The sequence below is a fragment of the Phaenicophaeus curvirostris genome, chromosome 1, assembly GCF_032191515.1.
Source record: "Phaenicophaeus curvirostris isolate KB17595 chromosome 1, BPBGC_Pcur_1.0, whole genome shotgun sequence".
NCBI classification, from domain to species: Eukaryota; Metazoa; Chordata; class Aves; order Cuculiformes; family Cuculidae; genus Phaenicophaeus; species Phaenicophaeus curvirostris.
The window spans coordinates 185,675,519-185,696,979 of NC_091392.1; the positions used below are offsets into that span (position 1 = coordinate 185,675,519).

General features: G+C 40.5%; 1 protein-coding gene across 8 annotated transcripts in view; it reads right to left on the bottom strand.

The window, feature by feature from the left end:
• FRY (FRY microtubule binding protein) overlaps nucleotides 1-21,461 on the bottom strand; it is a 212,841-nt gene that overhangs the window by 144,385 nt on the left and 46,995 nt on the right. The window contains exon 1 of one of the 8 annotated variants that reach the window (XM_069882615.1): nucleotides 774-945. The exons of the other annotated variants lie outside the window; for them this stretch is intronic. Coding sequence (XP_069738716.1) covers nucleotides 774-834 — 61 coding nt within the window. The 5' untranslated portion in view covers nucleotides 835-945. Of the gene's footprint in view, nucleotides 1-773; nucleotides 946-21,461 lie in introns of those variants that run through there. 8 annotated transcript variants of the gene reach the window in all.

The following is a 21,461-nucleotide window of genomic DNA, read 5'->3' on the forward strand; positions in this document are numbered from 1 at the left end:
CATATATAAAGCTTCTCTCCTAGCAAAATATGTTTTAAAAAAAAGGAGTAATGATGTACCATCAACTATAAGATTCCCATACCGTTCTGAGTGAAATTCTCTCTGAGGGCCAACTTCTCTCAAACAACCCATTTTCTTGTTTACAAGGTAGTTTCCCTATTTCTCTATTGGATCTGCAATAAGGTGTATTTCAAATGATACTTTTCCCTACAGAGTATTTTCATTTAGTTGAAGCTATAACCATAACATTTCTCGATGTCCTGTATTTTTAAAAAATAAAAAAGGAGTAAATATGGAAGTAACAATGCAGCATCACGTATGGTTGTCATCACAACCATACGCTATCACAACAGAAAGGATTACCAAACTAAAATAACTGCTAATTTTTTTCCTGTATTGATCCATTTTCCAGATCAGAGAAGCAGCTGTGAAAAAGCACTGTAGTTCTCACATACACACACAGTCATTAATCTGATAATGGGGATGAGTGCAAAATTAAATTATCATAGAGAGTCTCTGCTGTGATTTATACTACAGGTATTTTTCTTAAAGCTCTATGATGAAGCTAAACAATAGAATGATCATAATGCACAAGCCAAGAGTCTGTTCTGCACTGGATACAACTTCAGGCAAACACAGTCAATGAATTTTCAGTATCTTTAAGCAGAAGAAACAGAAATTGCATATTTTTAGTTAACTGTGTCAAATTTATACTTTAACAACAAACTAGTAAAACAAACTGAAACATGTAATTGCAATATTTTCATACCTACCGAGCCCCTTTATAAAGCCAATCACGCTGGATTTTCTCCAACATGCTACTGTAATATCCATGAGCCCGTGAATACCTGAAATGTTCCACTTCTTGATTTACAAAAGCTAGAATCCTTTTCTAACTAAAATCGAAAAGGAAATCAGTTGCTTCATATTTCATTATAATTCTTTTCAGCATTGAGGCAGACGTTTCTTTTAGCTTTCTGGTTTTGTTTTTTAAAAGACAAGCGCTGGAGACCTGCAATGTGTGAGCTAGTGCCGGCCTCCGGATCAGATCAGCTTTTCCATAACTAAAGGGGCAATTTTTAGCTTCGGCATATGATGATGACCACTCACAGAGTGGCTGCCTGTCTATATTTATCCACAAGTACATACTATGCTGACAGATTAGCGAAACTACTTCAGGCACTCCAGGAACATGAGACAGGATAGTGGAGTTCGACATAAACAAACCATGCATATCAAACACGCATATTATCATACAATCCAAGCTGAAAGCAATTAGTATAGAAATGCAAACCACAGAAACAACACAAGATGGGTTTTGCTTTGTAACTGAGCTCTTGCGGCCAAAAGTACATACATTTTAATTTCTTTGCAATAAAACCAACCCTGTACCTCTTCTCTTCCCATGCCATGAGTCAGTGAGAAATCACATAAACTTAAGGATAGTTATACATCTACTGAAATAACTTTTAAGAAAACTTGCTTTGTTTTAAAACTGCAATTATAACATTAAAAAGAAAGCATATTATTAAATAAAGCATGAAGAATTTAATTTACTAGGACATGTGCCCAGCTTACCAAAAGGTGGCTTTTTCACCCCTTGAGGAGAACATTCCCAATTAGTTTGAGATCGACAGACAAAGAGAATAAAATTCAAGGGAAAGTATTGCTGAAAGAAACAAACTAAAGTTTAGCAGATCCATTTTTATTCTTGTGAAAGAAACTGTAAGATTCTACAGGAAAATGTTATTGCAGCATATTAGCAAGATGCAATAGTAGCAATATCATGATGTAAGCATTATTTTCACAATTCACTTGCATATGTCAACAAAAAATAACTGTAAACACATAAATTTAACCAATAAAACATACTACTAATGACTTACAATATCTGTGATAGGGGTTAAATTTACTTAAAGCACAAGACTTCAAGATGAGTAAATCTTACTTTTAGTATCTGATATTTTTGTGTTTCTGATCCTCTCTTAGGAGTATTTACACTAAAAAATTAAAGGCTGATCTGAGTCCTGCATCCAGTCCATTTGGAAAGTAAAAGTGTAAGCTATGGTGGTACCGGTGTTGGTCTCAATCTTCCCAGAGAATCAGTTCCATGCAATATGAATACTGGCCTACATGTTTTGTCTACTGCTTAATACTGTTGATAAACTAGGGAGTCAATACACCTCTTTTTAAGATACTTGTCCCCTCTTCTCAAGTGTATGCTTACCTCAATATAATTTAAACTAATCATTAAATGCCACAAAACCTGATCGTATGGCCTATAGCTATTTCAAAAATCCATATAAAAGCTGCTGTATGAATCTGCCACAAGCAATACCATTACAGACATAGCTTTTGCATCTCTAGTGCTAGAAATCATTTACACTTCCAACTGTGATGAGGCTGGCATGCATTCTCCTAGGGATGGAGAGATCTGTAACTACTGTTTGCATTTGTACGTCCCAGACAGAGTCTCAACTGTGGACCTTTGATACTATACTTAACTGAATGTACTGCTGCAAAGCTTCCTCTATCTTAAAAAAAATTGTAAAGTAAGCAGTAAACAAAACATGTAGAAACATCCATATTGCATGAAACTGATTCCCTCTAAAGGCTCATTTGCAGGTGGAGAATTCTTTGCAGTGAAAAATTCACTTGTTTGCAACAGTATGTAAACTCAGACAGTAGAAACAAGCACATAAGGACAATAAGAATGTATGACAGAGTCTACATGGCAAAGAGCTCAAACATGTTTTCCCTCTTGGTAGAACAAAGCTGTCCCCAAAACTACACAGAATAGAAAGCTCAGTGAACTTCTATTTTAAAACTGCAGACTGAACACTGTCTAGAGCCACTGTTGAAGCAACTGCTGGGAGAAAATGCTGGGTTGTTTAGTGCAGCTGTCTTGACACAAGAACATGACATAAAACTACCCCAACCCATCCCGTCTTTCAAAAGCCTACTCAGTGCAAATGCAGAATTCTTCAGGTAGAGTTACTTTGGATGACCAATTAGACAGATGGTCTGCAATATAACAAAGATAAAACCCAACAATTCCATGCAAAGCAGTCTGGGCATAGCATGTAATTCCCCATGCCAGAGGAAATAAGTCTGAAAAGAATTACAGGTTTGGGTGGATTTCCAAAAAGGTGGTGTGAGATGACCCAAGCTCTTCCAAATGGAAATTCTCACATCCTAGCTGCTGGCAGGTAGTTATTAAGCTTTGTAAATGTCAGATGTGCACTGCTATTCTGTGCAAGAGAAGAGTAATTGATACAAGACCCTGTAGAGGAAAGCAGTGAGTGGAACACATTTTCTCCTCTTGCAAGAGACCATTTTCCCACATACCGGGGATTCAAGAATGACAACTGCCAAAACCAACAAACAGACAGGAAATTCTGTCATATACATCCACCCACTTTCTGAAGTCCTTTACACTGACTTGGCAAAGCTCCCAGTGGCTACAATTCTGTAAGATGCAGACTTTCCCTCTTTCTCCTAAGCTGCAGGTCAAGGGTTGTGCAGGTTACCAACATTCCCTAGGTTCTTATCTCTGATCCCTGCAAGACATCCAAGTGAGCCAGGAAATCAATTTTCCCTCATGCCCATTCTCTTTGCTCAGCATTTATTTTTCTGCTCCTTTTCCTCTAGATCATTATCTTTTGTCTATATATACCACTGTGCTGGAGATATGTGGGAATCCAGGCATGTAACATAAAGATCATGAGCTGTGCTGATTTTAGAATTTGTTCAGTTTATTATAAGATTAAAGACTGATAAAGCTCAATGACATGGGAAATGTTGTTGACAATTCCAAAATAATTTTCAGTTGCCACCAGAGTGCTCCATTTGGGGGTGACTTCTCACTAAAGTAAACAACTATGTTGCCTCCGAAGGGATCCAAACGTAAATACTTCTCAGTTCCTGTGTTTTATATAATAATGACAGGCTGCCACTTTGAAGGCTGACTTGAGATTAAAAACATGCTCCTAAAATCTTGTTATCTTTTCCAGACAACCTCAGAAGGTTTTTTTATCTTTGCCAGTTATTCCAAAACCAAAAACTACAACTAAGGGAGGAAGGGTATATTGAGATCATAATTTTCAGATAAGTAGATTAACTGGTTTTTTATTTGTAAAAAAATAAAACAAAGGGTTTGTTTCTGAAACTATGCTAGAATTTCTTTAGGCTCACATAGAGTTTAAAAACATTTTATAGTAAATAAAGATTTTCATATTCTTCTTTCATATTTTTGTTTGTACTAGGTGAAAATGCTAGCCTCCTCTTTGGTTTTGCTGGATGAGAAAATAGCTTCCTATAAGACTTTTAGACAGATGTTTTGTTGGGTTTGCTTTTCTTTTCAGAGACAGGGAGATGAAGATATTCCCGTCATTTGTGGTGGGTGGGTGCTAGCAGAAGAATTATTTTTAGGGAACTTGGAAAGGTGCCGAGGAAACACAAGGCTAAAACAGTCCAATATAGAAGGAATAGTTGCTTCCAAAAGTGGGACCAGTAAATACAGACCTGCATCTCCCTTCCCTACACATTTTCTCTTGCAGAGAGTACACTTTTCCTTTTCTCCTCAAGTGGTTTACAATAAAGATGTCAGAGTCTAGATAAGATGGAATTTTTATAAGATAATTAAGCTGTTTATTTTTTACTACAGGAAGATAATAAATGCTGGTATTTGTGTCTATTCTAATTGCAGTAGCTACCTCAGTTGTTAGAACCAGAAGCTTCCCTGAATTTTTGCTCTGTTTTCCACACCTGCTCTTTCAAACCACTGGCAAATGTTGGTTCATGCTGTTAAAAACTCTTGAGTCTTGCTGGAATGAAAAATCAGATATCGGTTGTGGATGATGTGGCTTCTGTGCAATGTACACATGTGAATGAAAACCCAAGCGTGTTGTAATGCACTTGTGCAAACATAAGCGGTATTTTATTACTGATGCACAAAAAAGAAACAGGCTGCAGCTCATTTCCTTCTGAAATTGCATGGTCTGAAAAGTCCTACTGACCTAATACTGTTCAATGGTTGAGAGTTGATCTCCTAAAAAATTTTGCTTATTTCATGTCATAATAAATGTGATGTCATGTTTAATTATGTTTCAAAGTATAGTACTACACTGAGGAAAAATCTTTAAAACTGTAGCTGCCTCCTTGACCTCTCATTCTGATGCCTCTGATCTACCCTATGGTTGCCTTTTAGGGAAAGGTTCAAATTTAGCCACCTACAAGCCAAATATCAAATTTAATCCAGCCATCTAGGCTCCGAGTAGAGGAGAAGAAGAGACATTGCTAGGTGATTCATCATATCCTTCTTACATTTTTAGCTTAAGACAGAATAAATCGCTTTCTAGAGGTGTCTATCACCTGTCAGTGATTTCTGAAGGAGACCTGAGAACAGAGATATGCATCCTAGGTTGTAAGAGATGAGTCCCGCTCTAATGTCTGTAAAACTCTTCAGATGCATCTTGTAGAGATTAAACTGCATCATGGTGCATTTCAGCTGCTGCTGGCTAGAATTCATACCCTTGCTGGTGTGGGTGGAAAATGGCACAGTACCAGGAGCAAAGCAAGCCACAAGCTGGCTCTGTGAACCGGAATGCTAAACATTCACAGACGAAGAACACTTTTACAAAATTTTGTGAAGCTTTCTGAGATGAAACCACAGGAGATATTTCTATGAATAAAGACTAACATAAGAGTAAGCCAGACATCCATTCATGTTTCTCTCTACAGTGAAGCATATAAACTGTATACAAATATATTTAGTGTATATGTAGTGTATATTTAAGCAACTACATATCTAAGTTACATAAAGTAACTACAATAGGATTGAGTGCATCCTCAGCAAGTTTGTGGACGACATCAAGCTGAGTGGTGAAGATGACACCCCTGAAGGATGAGATGCCATCCAAAGCGACCTTGAGAAGCTTGTGAAAATCTCACAAGGTTCAACAAGGCAAAGTGCAAGGTTCTGCACCTGGGTCGGGGTAACCCTCAGTATCAATACAGGCTGGGGGATGAAGAGATTGAGAACAGTCCTGCCAAGAAGGACCTGGTGGTCCTGGTGGATGAGAAGCTGGACATGAGGCAGCAATGGGCGCTTGCAGCGCCAAAGGTCAGCCATATCCTAGGCTGCATCAAAAGAAGTACTGCCAGCAGGTCGAGGGAGGTGATTCTGCCCCTCTACTCCACTCTGATGAGACCACACCTAGAATACTGCATCCAGCTCTGGAGCGCTGGAAAGACATGGACCTGTTGGAGCAGAACCAGAAGAGGGCCATTAAATTGATCAAAGGCCTGGAATGCCTCCTTCATGAAGAGAGGCTGAGAGAGTTGGGGTTGTTCAGCTTAGATGAGAGAAGGCTCGGAGAAGACCTTATTGCAGCCTTTCAATACCTAAAGGGGGCTTATAAGAAAGATGGGGGGAAAACTTTTTAGCAGGGCCAGTAGCAATAGGACAAGAGGTAATAATTATAAACTAAAATGATCTAACTAAACTAATCTAAAAGTTTAGACTAGATACTATGAAGATTTCTTTTTTCCACTGAGGGTGGTGAAACACTGGCACAGGTTGCCCAGAGAGGTGGCAGATGCTCCAGCCCTGGAAACATTCAAGGTCAGGTTGGATGGGGCTCTGAGCAACCTGATCTGGTTGAAGATGTCCCTGCAGGGGGGTTGGACTAGATGACCTTCAAGGTCCCTTCCAATCAAAACCATTCTATGATTCTACGACATCTATACAAAGAAGAATGAGAGAAAATATTTTGTAACCAAAACCTGGATTAGTAATTATCATTATCGATCTCTTACTCTATGATTAAATTATTATTGTCATTACTTAATACTGGCTGCAGCAGCACACTCACAACACTGTCCATCTTCTATATTAAATTAAATGCTATTGGACCTCTTTCCTTACATACAACCCAACACATTGTGTGTCATCTTTTATTAGCCATGCACCATTATGATGCTGTAGTATCTCATAACCTTTTATTAACATTACATTAACAACTTTTTCTTTGAAAGTGGAGTTCACGTGTTTCCTAGCCACAAGCCTGAAGACAAATGTAAATGTTTGCGGCTTTGCTAGACTCAGACTCCAGGACATAAATATTTCTCATGGTAACTCTGTATTATAAAACCAGCAGGGACAAGATAATGACTGTTACTGTCCACATGGGCTCAGTGAAGTTTTTTGCAAGTCTGGCTTGAATACAGCTGCCTACTGAAAAACTTTGGCTTCAACAGATGGATGAAGCACATGGAATTCAGCTGCTGTCCAAGGGATCTTCTGCATGACCAGACAGTTGCAAATACAAACACAACATGGACATTGCTCTCATGCTAGTCAGTGGGCATGACAGAAAACTCCTTCCATATATTGAAATGTCTAAATGTTTTGGAGTAAGTGACTGACAGAAATACATTATTATGTTTGGAGAGGAACAGGCACCCATACGGACGAACTCTGCAGCAGTTAGTTATGAAAATAAAGAAAGAATCCTAAGATTAACCTTGTATTTTCCAAATTAACAGCTTAAACACTCAGAAAACAGAGTAATTCCTTAGAAAAACTGAAGAGCCTAATTACATCTGAAAATAATAAAAACATTCCTTTTTATGGAATATTCAAAGGGAAATTGAGTATTCCCGAGGGCTGGGGCAAAACTAACGTTGTATCAGGTTTTCTTGAAGCATGAGCAAGGACTATCCAGGCAACCGCAACACAGTTGGCCTGATATTCATCCATGAATGGCTGCATTTGAATATACAAAACCGAAGTACAATAATGCAATGTCATTAGCACAGGTTTGTGGAAAGTAGATTTGACTAAACTAACTGTATCTTTTTATGATATTATAATTTTGGTTAACAAGTTTAAAAGTGTAGTCTGCCATTTCTGTTTGTCAATTAGATTGGTATCTCACCAAACTGTAAAATGAGAACAAAAGAAAAAAGAACGTTCACAACAAAACCAGATTGAAAGCCAGGTAACAGATACTTCTCAACACAGAATCATAGATTAGTTTGGGTTGGAAGGGACTTTAAAGATCATCTAGTTCTAACCCCCCTGCCATGGGCAGGGCCATGTCCCACTAGATCAGGCTGCCCAACGTGGATTAAGGAAGGACAACACCCTCATGAATGCACTTCTAGTGGAGGTACAGAGACCAGTTCTTGGTCCTGTACTACTTATCCTTACTGTTAATGACACAAAAGAAAATCAAACCCATTTCTATAAAGTTTATGGGCAAAACACAAATTAAGAGTATTAGATAGAAAAATAGTAAAAAGCGTTCTGAAAACTAAATGCAAGCAAAGACTATATGAGTTATTAATTCTAACCTATGGTGAATTGCATAGCCAGAGACAAAGAATGCACGCCACATGGACAGAATAAGAATAAGGCTTTCTATTCCCGGGAATCACTGATTATGAAAAGAGGCCTGAGACCAGGATGACTAATGTGTTGAAAACAGGCTGCTATTCTTGTGACCTGGAGAGCTATGGAGAGCCTTTTCAAGCAGGACGAACAAAAGCAAAAGCAGGAAAGCCTTACTGCTTCACTGCCAGTGTCTCTGCAAGAACTGCTGGATGTTCTGTTCTGTTCTGATGTCTGCAACTTGAGAAAGATGCTGATAAACCAGAGGGTGTTCAGGAGAGGCAACTATGACTGTTGACTAGAAAACTTGCCCTAAAGCTTAGTTTAGTTTGACTACGAGAAAGTTAATGCAGTCATTAAATCATGTCCTCTAATGTCAGGAATTTACACCTATTGCATTAGCAATGGCACCTCTTTGCAAAACATATTACATGGAGCCACTCAATCCAAGAAGCCTTTTTAGACAACAGGAGCACTCACGCACTTCCAAGGCGTGATTCATTACCTCCTAACAAATAGGTCTAAAGCTGCTCACCTGAACATAACTCTGAAAGTCCGTATTTCTCTGCCACCAGGGAAGCAAGGCTTGACTATGTCAGATGTAACATAAACATCGAGGATGCTTGAAAGTTAGGTGGGATGACTTCCATGCCTGCTAAGAGTGAATATGAGGAACAGAAATTTGCTAACAGACAGCTTTTTGTTCAGTAACATCCAATGTCTGGAATTTTAAAATAGACAAATGCATTAAAGAAGTTAAACACGAAAGGAAGGAAATTAACCACCACTAACCGCTATTAAGGCTGATGCTGACCCTTCCATTAGTGGAAATCTTAAACTAAGGATTTTTTTTTGCTGTGCTTTAGTTCAAACATAAATTAATTCAGAGAAGCCATAAAGCCTTCTCTATGAGGAGAACAGATTGGATGACACAATGGTTTTTCTGGTTGTATAATTTATGACCCATTGAATACATTAGTAGAATACATTGCTGAGAACAATCTTTCATTGGTTTACTGAGCATGATACAGATGTTCTATTAAGGATTATTCTTTCTCTAATCTTGGTAACATCAAAAAGCAGAAGTCTTGCTTTCTCTTTGCACATCCAGGTAGAAATATAACTTGTGTGACCTGAGCATTTCGTGATACATGTAATAATTTCCTGCCATGATAGTTTGTTTGTCAAACACTCTTTGCCAAAACACATGCTGATTTTAAGGGTTGTTTTGTACTACATGAAAGTGTAGGCAACTTATTGGGATGACACCATTTTCAGGGAATATTTCAAAGAAAAAGTACATTGCCAGAATAACTTATAAATATGCTTTATAACTAAAAGAAATAATCATGCAAGAAAGTGGTTTTCCTTAAGAGAATGGTTGTATAGAAAGCACACATATGCATGTTAAGATGGACTCTCCTGACAATACAGAAAAGCCTAAAACCACATCTTACTGCACATTACAGATCAGCAGCTCACGTGGTTTAACTCAGCAGGCAGCCAAACACCATAGAGCCATTTGCTCATTCCTCCCACAAGTGAATGGCGAAGAGAAACAGAACAAAGGTACAACTTGTGGGTTGAGATAAAGACAGTTTAATGACAGAAGAGGAAGGGGAAATCAATAACAATGAGAAAAGAATATACAAAACAAGTGATGCACGATGCAATTGCTCACCACCCAGGGGCTGATGCACAGGCAGTCCCTGAGTCACAGTGGCATCCCCCTGTCCAACTACTCCCAGTGGATATGCTGAGCGTGACATCATACAGTATGGAATATCCCTTTGGCCACGTTGGGTCAGCTGTCCCAGCTGTGTCCCTTCACAGCTTCTTGTGTATCCCAACCTCCTCGCTGGCAGGGAAGTGTGAGAAGCTGAAAAGTCTTTGACCCTGTGTGAGCACTGCTCAGCAACAACTAAAACATCTCTGTGTTATCAACACTATTCTCATCTTAAATCCAAAACAAAGCACTATATCAGCTACTAGGAAGAAAATTAACTCTATCCCAGCAGAAATCGGGACACCAACAAATGCCCAGTCATCTGCTGCAGAACGAAGCTGAATCAATATAAAGATTCTAGGCCTGCTCCTTGTATAGTAGCAGAGTCCGAAATAAAATTCAGCTTCATACTTGGATGTACAAGAAAGGTTGTTGTAATGCTGTTTACATTACAAAATTATGTATTCCACCTGTTGAACATAGTTTTCTTCAATCTTCTCTTGTGGCACCTAAGTTCACCAAATCTAGCAAACTGTCCTGCCTCTGTCTCAAAGGGAAATTCATGACATGAAGTTGGGGCTCCAAGTGGACAGGAGAGCTCAAAAGATTCTAGCATCAAGAAAACAGGCCAGAACTGTCCTGTAAAAACCCCAGATTCTCACTGTCCAGAACAATACTGACCTAAAAGTGCATAAACGGTTTTGTAAATAGGCGTGGAATCAAAAAGATAATTCACAGAGTCAACGTCTGGCAATGCTGTTCCACAAACTGTGACCTTACCATAAATTGTATTAGTTACAAACACCAGCTGTTGTTATGGGACATCACTTTGCATCACACACAATGACAAGCTATATTAGCATAATGGGTTATTATTCTCAGATCCGTGTGATCAGAACTCCATGGCAACCCAATGATAATGAACAGCTTTGTCAGTAAGAAGGCATACACAAAACTACAAGAAGCATGAACCTCAAGTACCTGAAATGGTACATAAGGCTGTTAATGAATTAAGAATTTAAACACCAGCACTGACATTCCTCGCCATATATACACGGAAAGAAGCACTGAAATTTTCATTACATTCTCAGCCACCATTACAACTGAGAGGACTTGGCATTTCCAAGACACTTCTACTCAGAGCTCAAGTCAGTCGAGAACCTGAGTACTTAAACCTGGCCTGTGGAACAGAAACCAGAAAACTGACCCAATCATTGGGTTCCCAGTGAGTCCAGCAGCAGCTCAGAACAGGATCCCCAACAGCCAACCTGTGCTCCACACCTCCTGAGATACATCCCCACATGGACCTCCTATTATTGGGCCACTTCAGATGTGCAGCTCCTCTCCCTTTCAGTTTGGCCATGAATGGCCTTTTATGTAACAGCTTAACAACCAAAGTACTCATCCAAAACATGGAAGCTCTGCGTTAAACATTCTGTTAAACCTCGGGGGTTTGAACTCTCATCTCCCACCTTCTTTGAGTGCACTCCCATTTTCTGGCTACCGGTTAGAATTGTAGGGATTATTCTTGTTCTGCTTGTTCGAGCTTTGTCAAATTTGAAGAAAGAATTCAATGTGCTTTGAATCAGAGATTACTTATAACAGCAAGCATGGCTCTAGTTCAGTAATTGCCACTCAATTAATAAATGAGTGATAATCACTAAACATAATGTGATAGATTAAATTATTATTATATAGATTAAAGCAACATTAAGGCAAGGGAATGCCTACATTCATAAGCTACCTTTTGTTCTTGTCAGTGTACTAGACACACTTAACTAATGCCTCCAAATCAGATTCTTCAGATATTTCTGCTTGTCTTTCATCTGATTCTGAGCCATGCTAAATAATTTCTGTCATATTTATCTTCATCCTGGGCTTCTTTTGAATCCCAGTTTATTGTCTCACTAAGCAGAACAAAGGGTAAGGCAAGAACCAGTCTCCAAAGCAAGAACTATTCCATATGCCCCTCTTTTACTAGTGAACACATCTTTAATTTGGCAATAAGTAACAGCTGCACAAAAAATATATAGGTATAAAATAGACATTATGCTTTTTATGCACCCAGTTGAGAGTAATCAGGACCAAGCTACTAATCCAGAATAAATCAGTTTTTCACATGAGGCAGAAAGATGCCAGAATAATGACCAACAAAACAGATGTCTATTTCCTTCTGCTTCATTCTAACCAACAGCAAACGCTGCATCTGTAAGTAATATTTCTTGCCTATTATTTTCTTAACATCTTCAAATAAGATAAACAAAAACGTGAAAGGATTACAGCTAATCAGCCATTTAAAGACCCTGAGTAGGTTAGCTATGACCCTCACATATACTAGGCACTTAACCAAAACCACAGGAATGGATGCTCCCTTCTGCAACAAGACCAAGGCTAACTGACTCCTTCTCTCTGTTGAGGGGGGCACAGTGAAAACCCCAGGACTCTGCCCTTTATGCGTGGGACCAGTTCAGCAGATTTTACCTGCTAGGAAGATAAGCCCTTAAGTACCAGATTTGACACATGACAGAGAATGAAACACCCCTGAGGAAGCGGAAGGACAGATGAGAGAAGTCACTGCACAAAGAAACACGATTACCTGGTTCACATATTTAGACACATCTCAGGCGTGTCTGTTGGGTACACACACTGGCTCATTATTTTTCATATACATACAAAAATCTGTATGCCCATTTTTCAGTCCACTGAGGAATTCAAATTCAAATAGCCACCTTAGCTACTGAGTACGTAGACATTCCAAGTTACTTTGCCTTGACCAACAGAAGAACATGGACAGAACCAACCAAGTAAGCTGTTTCATGGCAGCTGTCCAACTCTACCATGAATGCAACATAGTCAATTAATTAATTTAAAATATATCCTTAAATATAAAGCAGGATAAGCATGCTGAAATCTATAATCTTTTTTTTAGTATTTCAGAAAAGATGTTCTCATAGAAGTGAGTTACAATAGATAAAATTGCAAACATCAGGCATAAGGACTGACAAAGAATTGTATTATCTGTTGTTTTTTAGAACTTTACATTGCATTTTGATTTTAGGATTCTGTAAAAAGAAATCAAAGGTAATTTTCTTTTCCTGAAAAAAGTATAGTCTAAAACTTTATGTGGAATATACTAATACGGTAAATTTAAAATATGGTTTGTAGGCTTTTAAAACACACACATGAAATCAGTCTAAAAAGGTTGAAATTTGGTATATAAATGTTTATGATAAGTGCTAGCTGTGCAAGAGGATCAGACTAATATTATACACCCCTTTGTACTTAATTGAGAAATGTGCTTGATTAAAATCAGCAGCAGCAACTTTGTAGAAACTATCATGACTTTGCAGGACCATATTAATTTTTGTAACAAATAAATGACTGTATAAGGTAATCATAGCCTTTATGGTGAACTAGAAAGAATGATATTAATATCAGGCAGAAAGTCATTCTAAGTATCTATTAATATCATAAGCACATAATTAATTTAAATCAATCTCCAACTTGCCAGTAGTGTGATGTTTCCATTTTACAGCTTGAAGGACCACCGTCTGTCCTCAAAGAAATTAAACCTTTACTTGTAATTGCCATTCTCAGCAGCTCTGCTGCAATGAACAGACCTCTGGGTTTCATACTTTCAGTAAAACAGAGCTGGGAATTAGCCCAGATGCATCTGTGCAAGTCCATGGACCTTCCCTCACTGCAGCTGCAGAAGACACCCAACCCTATGCCTCTCCTTCCAGGGAAAAGCTGGCTCTTACACTCCAGTTTTAGACTTTAGCCAGTCTCAATTTTCATGTTTCGAAACTAAATTCTGTCTCCAAAGACATTTACAGATTCCCACAGTAAGTAAATTTTCTCACAGTAAAAACATTTTCAAATTTTACTCTAAATAACCCCTCGTTTAACTTGATTGTTCTTTTTTTTTTCTCCTTTTTCTTTGCTGATACTTAAATACTCTCATGTAAGGATTACCACAAATGTATAACATGCTATTTACCTTCTTCCAAATCCCTAATGAGGATATAAAATAAAACAAAGCCTACAGTCCATCCCTGCAGTACCCAACTGCTTAGCTCAATCTAATGTGACAACAGAGCATCAGCAGGGATACTTCATTTACAGAGCCTCATGCCAGTTTTTAACACATTGCTCATGAAACTACTATGCTTGAAAATATGCTAGGTGCTGCTCAAATATTCACTAATACCCAAATACACAGTCTGTTTCTTCATTCACCTAAGAACACTGTCAAAAGCACCCAGACCTGTCTGACATCCTCCCATAGGAGGTCTTAGGACAGACGAGCTTTTATTACTAGCTCATACACTACCTGCTGTACTGGGGAAGAAATGCCTTAGGAAGTTATCTGCTACTGCACTACAAGTAATAATAAATAAAATACTAATATGGGAAGAGCTTTTCTTTGTGTATCTATGTGCCTTACACTGTATGCTGCGCTACCTCACTCGATTCAGGCTTTCAGAAGTGAAATTGCCAAGCAAGGTAGGACAGTGGATATATGATTAATCTGATGCCAAACAAACCAACTGCTGACCCAGTTACCTTAACAGAACACACAAATCACTTGCTGCTCTCCTCACCTGATAACATTTAACACTTTCTATTGCCTAACCCAAGCACTAAGGCAAAGCAAGGCATACCCTTTGCCGGAGGTATCTGCGATGAAGCAAGGATGGAAAGCACGACTCCTGCACTGCATTCTGCACTTGGGAAGGGATTTCTCTTCTCCCTTCACTCACACTGGCTCTTTGCTGGGCTTGTAATTGCAATTTACTCTCCCCTTTCTTTATGCAGTCACAAAATGGAGACAATTGACTGTAAGGTGCCTGCCACCCACCCACTCCAAAGATCCTCTTCAAGAGGGTTTTCAACATAATCAAACAACAGGGTTTTTTTGCATTTTCTTATTCTTAGAGAGAGCAGACTGTCTCTGCAGAAAATTCTGCAATTCACCTTTAAGGACATTAAGTTTTGTAGTGCTTTAGCCCAAATTTTTGAGCTCAGGAAAAATTACCGGCAACAGAAAAGAGGTTTTTTACATTAGAAAGTCAGCATAGCAATATACACACACAATCATTAATAAATATTCTATTTTTTTCTGTCTTTTATACAAGTACAACCAAGAAGTTAGTTTTAAAAGTTCATCTAAATAATAACTCAATCATTCCAGTAATTTCACTTGCCACAGAAGCCTGGAGCTCCCTGCAACACCTACTTCTACCCACAGTGTCCCTTCCTGCTTGAACCCATGACAGACAAATGAGTAAAAACAATCAAAACCTCAAATATCACTTCCCTTCCCCTTGAAAATATTTCCATCTTCTATTTTACGACACACATGTTGAAGTTTTACTCTGGACAAGCTGAGACTTTGCTTATTTTACTAACAACCCCAGTGACTTTTGTATCTCAAAAGCAATACTTTCCGACTTGTGATTCTCTTGACCAAGCACTCACCCCAGTAAAGAATACATACATTGCTCTTGCCAAATTTTCTTGCCTATGAGTAATAGAACAAAAATCGAAATAACAGCCTAGCTTTAGTTCAGATGGCACACAGATAAAGGGTGTAGTGAGGTTATTTATTTCAAACATCTGCTTTCAAAGAAAAAGAATTATAGGTAAGTAATTTTCTCCTCATTTAAGGCATTGATAGCAACAAATATGCACCCTGTGGAATTTAAATAATCTAAGGACATTTCCATTCTAAAATTATTACTCATTGTCAATTAAAAATCTCATTACAAATAATATCCAGTTGAATCATGATTCACAACGTGTCATTTGGCTACTAAGAATGTGAAAGAAAAAAGGTTATTTCAGTAAAGGAACAGAAGACAGGGTTCCAATTCTAGCTCTAACACAGGTTTAATGTGTATTCTTGTGTTTCTCAGTTAATTTGCCCAATAATAGCAATAGAGGAATAATATATCAATATTTCACATTCATGTAACAATGCTGAAAGAATTTAAGTCTGTAAACTTCCAGATGGGAAGCACTGTATGAATATTATTATAAAAGAGATCACTGCAAGCAGGGTATTTGCAGTAATCTAAACTAATGAATTACAATTTGCATCTTGTGAATGTATTTTAAAATAAGCAACACTGTGAGTTTTGTGTGCAGTCCTTTCAAAAGTGTGACTGCAGCTTGTCTCACAGATGGGGTATCTACGAAGGCTGTCACAGCAAGAATTTTCTTATGCCATTTTTCATCAGGTGAACTTCCCCCTTCACTACCTAACTGCCTTGTTTTACAAATTCCGTACAAACTTAGGTATCCTTAAGATTGTTACCCTTCTTGAATTGTTCCATTGGAAGGCAGACTAAAAATAATTCCAGTTACAGGGGAACCAATTGCAAAACCCGATGTCAGGTGGCTTAGATGACTTTCAACCATGATATCTCTACAATACACACAGAATTCATCTCACACAACATATTACTGAGGGTATATGCAGAAACCTACTCTACAAACTTCTCATGGAAGAGCTTTGGCTAGAACTGTATACAGGTACCCTTCTGACTAAAAAGGCAAATTGATCCAGACATTTTAAGACATTCATCAGTAACAATCAGAAATGCAGTAAGAAAGGTAATTGTGTATATTCTTTTCCACAAAAGCCGTTCAAGGGAATCAATATCAAACCAAAATAAACTGATAAACGGGCATCCTTTGAAGTTTAACTTACTCCACGTACAAGCTGAGACTCTTCAGAGTTACAAAACCAGAGGAAAGCTAGATAGCTACAGATCAGGAAAAAATGTTACTATAATGACCAACTAATTATGGGATAATTCCTGCAAAACAAGACCTTTGGGAGACTTCTGTGCTAAGGCAGGTACTACTGGTTATTTAAGAGTTCAAGGGCCTATAAATAAGTCTTTCAAAGTTAAGTCTTTCAAAATAAAACTAAAACCATCTGCAACTTCACAATTAAAATCAAGAACAATAATCATCAATGATTTCTGATCTCCCCACTGACTAGCGAAAACCACAGCAGCCTCTGCTTGTATGCATTAGTGCTACATTTGATAACAGCAAATGTCTAAAAGCATAAAAAGTATTCAGGATAAGAATTCTACAGCATGTCTCTCAAACAGGTTCCATTTTTTAGTGTGTGTGTTTGTGAAGCTTCTCTGCTAAGGCTGTAACCACCTTATTAAGCTCTTTATCAGCAACACATTCCTCTGGAAACATGTGATACATGTCTCTACAGTGATCCTACAACATTTACAAAACAACACTCAGATTTCTCTTCAAACCAGTGACCTGAAAAGTACCCCAGAATCTCCCTTCTGGGATGTGATGGAGCTGAACCTCTCAGGAGGCTCTGTAATACCAGTTGCATCAGTGATCTTGATATTTGGGCACAAATACCAGTATTGCTGGTGGTCTCCCTACATTAGTGATCTCTGTATTTCGTGCAGAGGAAGAAGCAAGCAGCTTTGAACAAATCAGTGAAACCACTGGTACCGGAAGAGAGCAAACTAGGAAGCTGGTCTTTTTCAGATGTATTTCATTCATCCACTTGCTCTAGCAAGCTCTGCTGTCTGCTGTGCACAGAAAAGCTTTGTCATCTCTCAGTTTTGAATTGCTAAACTTCTCAGTAGTTCCTGTGTAGTTCCTCATCCTGATCAGCAGGCCTGTAACAGATTCCTACCACCACTCTATAACCCTTAAAGTCCTCTCTTCTGATCCCGACTCAAACTCTCAAAGACACTGTCACTCAACCATCCCATGGAAGAGCTCTATACATGTGAGGAGCTCCTTCACAAAGACAGCAACCTCCACTCCTTATCTTCTCTTCAGGTCCTTTCTGAAAAGCCCATGTCCATTCATCAGAGCACTCCAAGTATGTAAGCTCTTAACATCAAGCCTGCTATTGCTATGATGCTGCAGGCTTGTGACTGCATGCAACACTTGACTTCCTCCTGCTTGTTTTCCAGAGTGCGCGGATGTGTATACATACACTTAAGATGGGTGTTTCTTCATCCTGTTTTACAGTTTCTGACATCTCCCTTCTTCTCTTTGCCCTGCAACCTTTGCTTTCCATCCCAGTCCACTGGGTGACCATCTCCCTTCATTGTCATTCCTAGCTTCAAGCTCTTAGCAGGCTGATGAGCCCCCTATTTTCTCAAAGCATTGAACATCTTTCCACTTACATTCTTAAAAGATATAAACAGTACAAGAACTTACAATTTTTACCCGAAAGAGTTGCTGTGAAGTTCCAAAACTATGTTTAGTATTCCTTTTAGCTGATGCAACAGACAATGGATTGGATGATTCAGAAGAAAGTATGTTAGAGAATGGATTTTCTCTCTATAGACAACTGATTCACATCCAGTTTAGGTAACTGCAGTGAATGAAAAATTACCAGCTATCTAATTCATCTATCTACCTCTGAAATTATCTTGCAGTCAAAATTTACCATGGAAACAATAGCAACAACTACTGCTGATGCTCTGAAGCAGAGAAGAGAGGGACGCAAAAGCTATGTTGGCCTGGAGAAGGGACTGTGTTTGATATTTAGAAGCAGATACAGGCTTAGGAGTCACTTTTAAGAAAGTTAATACGATTGAACGTACAGCTCCACCAGTTCTACAGCAGCAATCAGCCAAAACCACCTCTTGCTCCTAGTCGAGTATCTTTGTCCCTCTCCTTATGCTGATGCCAGCACCTAAAGCATTTTAGAAAGCTTAACTGGTAGGATATTAACTCTATGGGCAATTAGGGTGTGAGAGAGGGGGTAGGAGCACAGGGACAAGAGGCTGTCCCTCTCAGGCACAGCTACTGCAATGTCACTGCACCCGGCAGCAGGACGGTGAGTTCTGGGGTGGGGTGGGCGTTTTGAGGCGGCAGGAGCTTCCCGGAGCCGGGAAAATCCCAGAAAAACCCAGGCGGGGGTCCTGACAGCCCCACACGCTGGTCCCGCGCGGTGCCTGACAGGAGGGGGCGGCCCCGGCGGCCACCGCGGGAGATTTAAACAGTCCCCCGGGAGCACGGCGAAGAAGTGCGGGGCAGTTGGAGCAGGCAGGACCCAGAGAGGACCCAGAGACTAGACAGAAGACATCGAGGACCATGGTGGCCACCCGGCAGAAGATTAAAGCTGCTCTGTGCGTTGCAGCAGGCAGGATGGATGCTGCCACCCAGACGGAGCCACAGTGGGTGCAGGCAGCTACCCAGCCCCTGGGCTGCAGGCAGTGCCCCCCTCCCACACCAGCTCGTGCCTCTGGTCCTGGCTCCACTTGTGAAAGCTGCGCTCGAGTGGGGGAACTCCTTCACATGGTGGAGGAGTTAAGGGAGGGGGTAAAGAGGCTGAGGACCATCAGGGAGTGTGAGAGGGAGACAGACGAGTGGAGCAGGGCCCTCTCACTAACTCAGCAGCCTGCTAGGGCTGGTGTGTCCGAACATCATCCACCTGCAAACTGCAAGGTTGGGGGAACAAGAGATGGGGAGTGGCAGCAAGTTCCTGCCAGACAAAGGAAACTTGCTCCCCTCACCCAGACAGCAAAACCCCAGATCCCCCTGGTGAACAAGTACCATGTGCTGCAGGTGGAATCCAACCCTGAGGATGAGGATGATGGCTCCCACAGCCTAGAATCCTTCCCTAGGCCGCACCATCCTCAGAAAAAGATAAAAACATCCTCCATTAAGAAGAAGAGGAGGGTGATTATTGTAGGGGACTCCCTCCTAAAAGGAACGGAGGGACCCATTTGCAGACCGGACCCGCTCCACAGAGAGGTCTGCTGCCTACCGGGGGCATCAGTGAAGGAGGTAGCTAGAAAACTTCCTTCCCTGGTCCATGAGACGGACTACTATCCTCTGATAGTAGTCCAAACTGGTAACGATGATCTAGTAAACAGAAAGACCAAAGCCATCAAGAAAGACTTCAGGGCCATTGGGAAAATGATGGAGTGCTCTGGGGCTCAGATAGTATTCTGCTCCACCCCAAGGCTAAATAGAGAGGAGCGGGAAGTCAGGAAGAAGAATTCGATTAATGCCTGGCTCCGAGCCTGGTGTGAGGAGAGGGGCTTTGGCTTCTTTGATCATGGGGTGGCTCACGCACCCCCAGGCTTTCTTGCTAAGGATGGGACACGTGTGTCTCCTAGGGGGGCTAAAGCCCTTGCTAGAAACCTAGCTAAGCTCATAAATTGAGCTTTAAACTAGATGTGAAGGGGGAGGAGGTTGAGACCAGGCTGGACAGGAGCTAGCCTGGAGATGGGGCACTGGTGATTCGGAGAGGATGTGCTGGTGAGGACCACCAGTACATCACCACACAGAAAGTGGGGGAGAACACACCTGGGGGTCCTAAGGGAGATACGGGCACTCTGGAGCTAGCTACTCCAGTTACCAGGCAATTGGGAATGAACTCTGTTCCCTCTAAGAGGGCTGAAGGCTCGGCAGCTCAGCTGAAGTGCATTTACACCAATGCATGCAGCATGGGGAATAAGAAGGAAGAGCTGGAAGCTGTTGTAGGGCAAGGAGCCTATGATGTTGTTGCCATCACAGAAACGTGGTGGGACGACTCATATAACTGGAGGGCAGCTATGGTGGGGTACAAACTCTTCAGGTGGGATAGGAAGGGCAGGAGAGGAGTCGGGGTAGCCCTCTTTGTAAGGGAGGACTTGGACACCATTGAGGTGGATTGTGGCGATGAGGCGATTGAGTGCCTGTGGGTTAAAATCAGAGGAGCCCACCAGAAGGTAGATTTTGTGATGGGAGTCTGTTACAGACCACCCAGCCAAGGAGAAGCAGCTGATGAGCTCTTCTATAAACAGCTGCGGTCAATCTCTAGATCAATGCCTCTTCTTCTTGTGGGATACTTCAATCTTCCTGATATCTGCTGGAAGTACAATAGAGCGGAAAGGAATCAGTCTAGGAGGTTCCTGGAGTGTGCGGAAGACAACTTCCTTGCACAGCTGGTGAATGAACCAACAAGGGAGGGTGCCCTCCTGGACCTGCTGTTTCTGAACAGAGAAGGCCTTGTGGGGGATGTGGCAGTAGGTGGACGCCTGGGACAAAGCGATCATGAGATGACAGGGTTTTCTGTTCTAGGTGAAGTGAAGAGGGTGGTTAGTAGGACAGTAGCATTACATTTCCAGAGGGCAGACTTTGAACTCTTCAGAAGGCTGGTTGGCAAAGTCTCATGGGAGACAGTACTCAAGGGCAAGGGAGCCCATGAGGGGTGGGAGCTCTTCAAAAAGGAAATCCTAGCAGCTCAGGAGAAAGCCATCCCCATGTTCCGGAAAAAAAGCCCGGCAGGGGAGAAAGCCAGCTTGGTTGAACAGAGAGATCTTGACTGATATCAAGAAG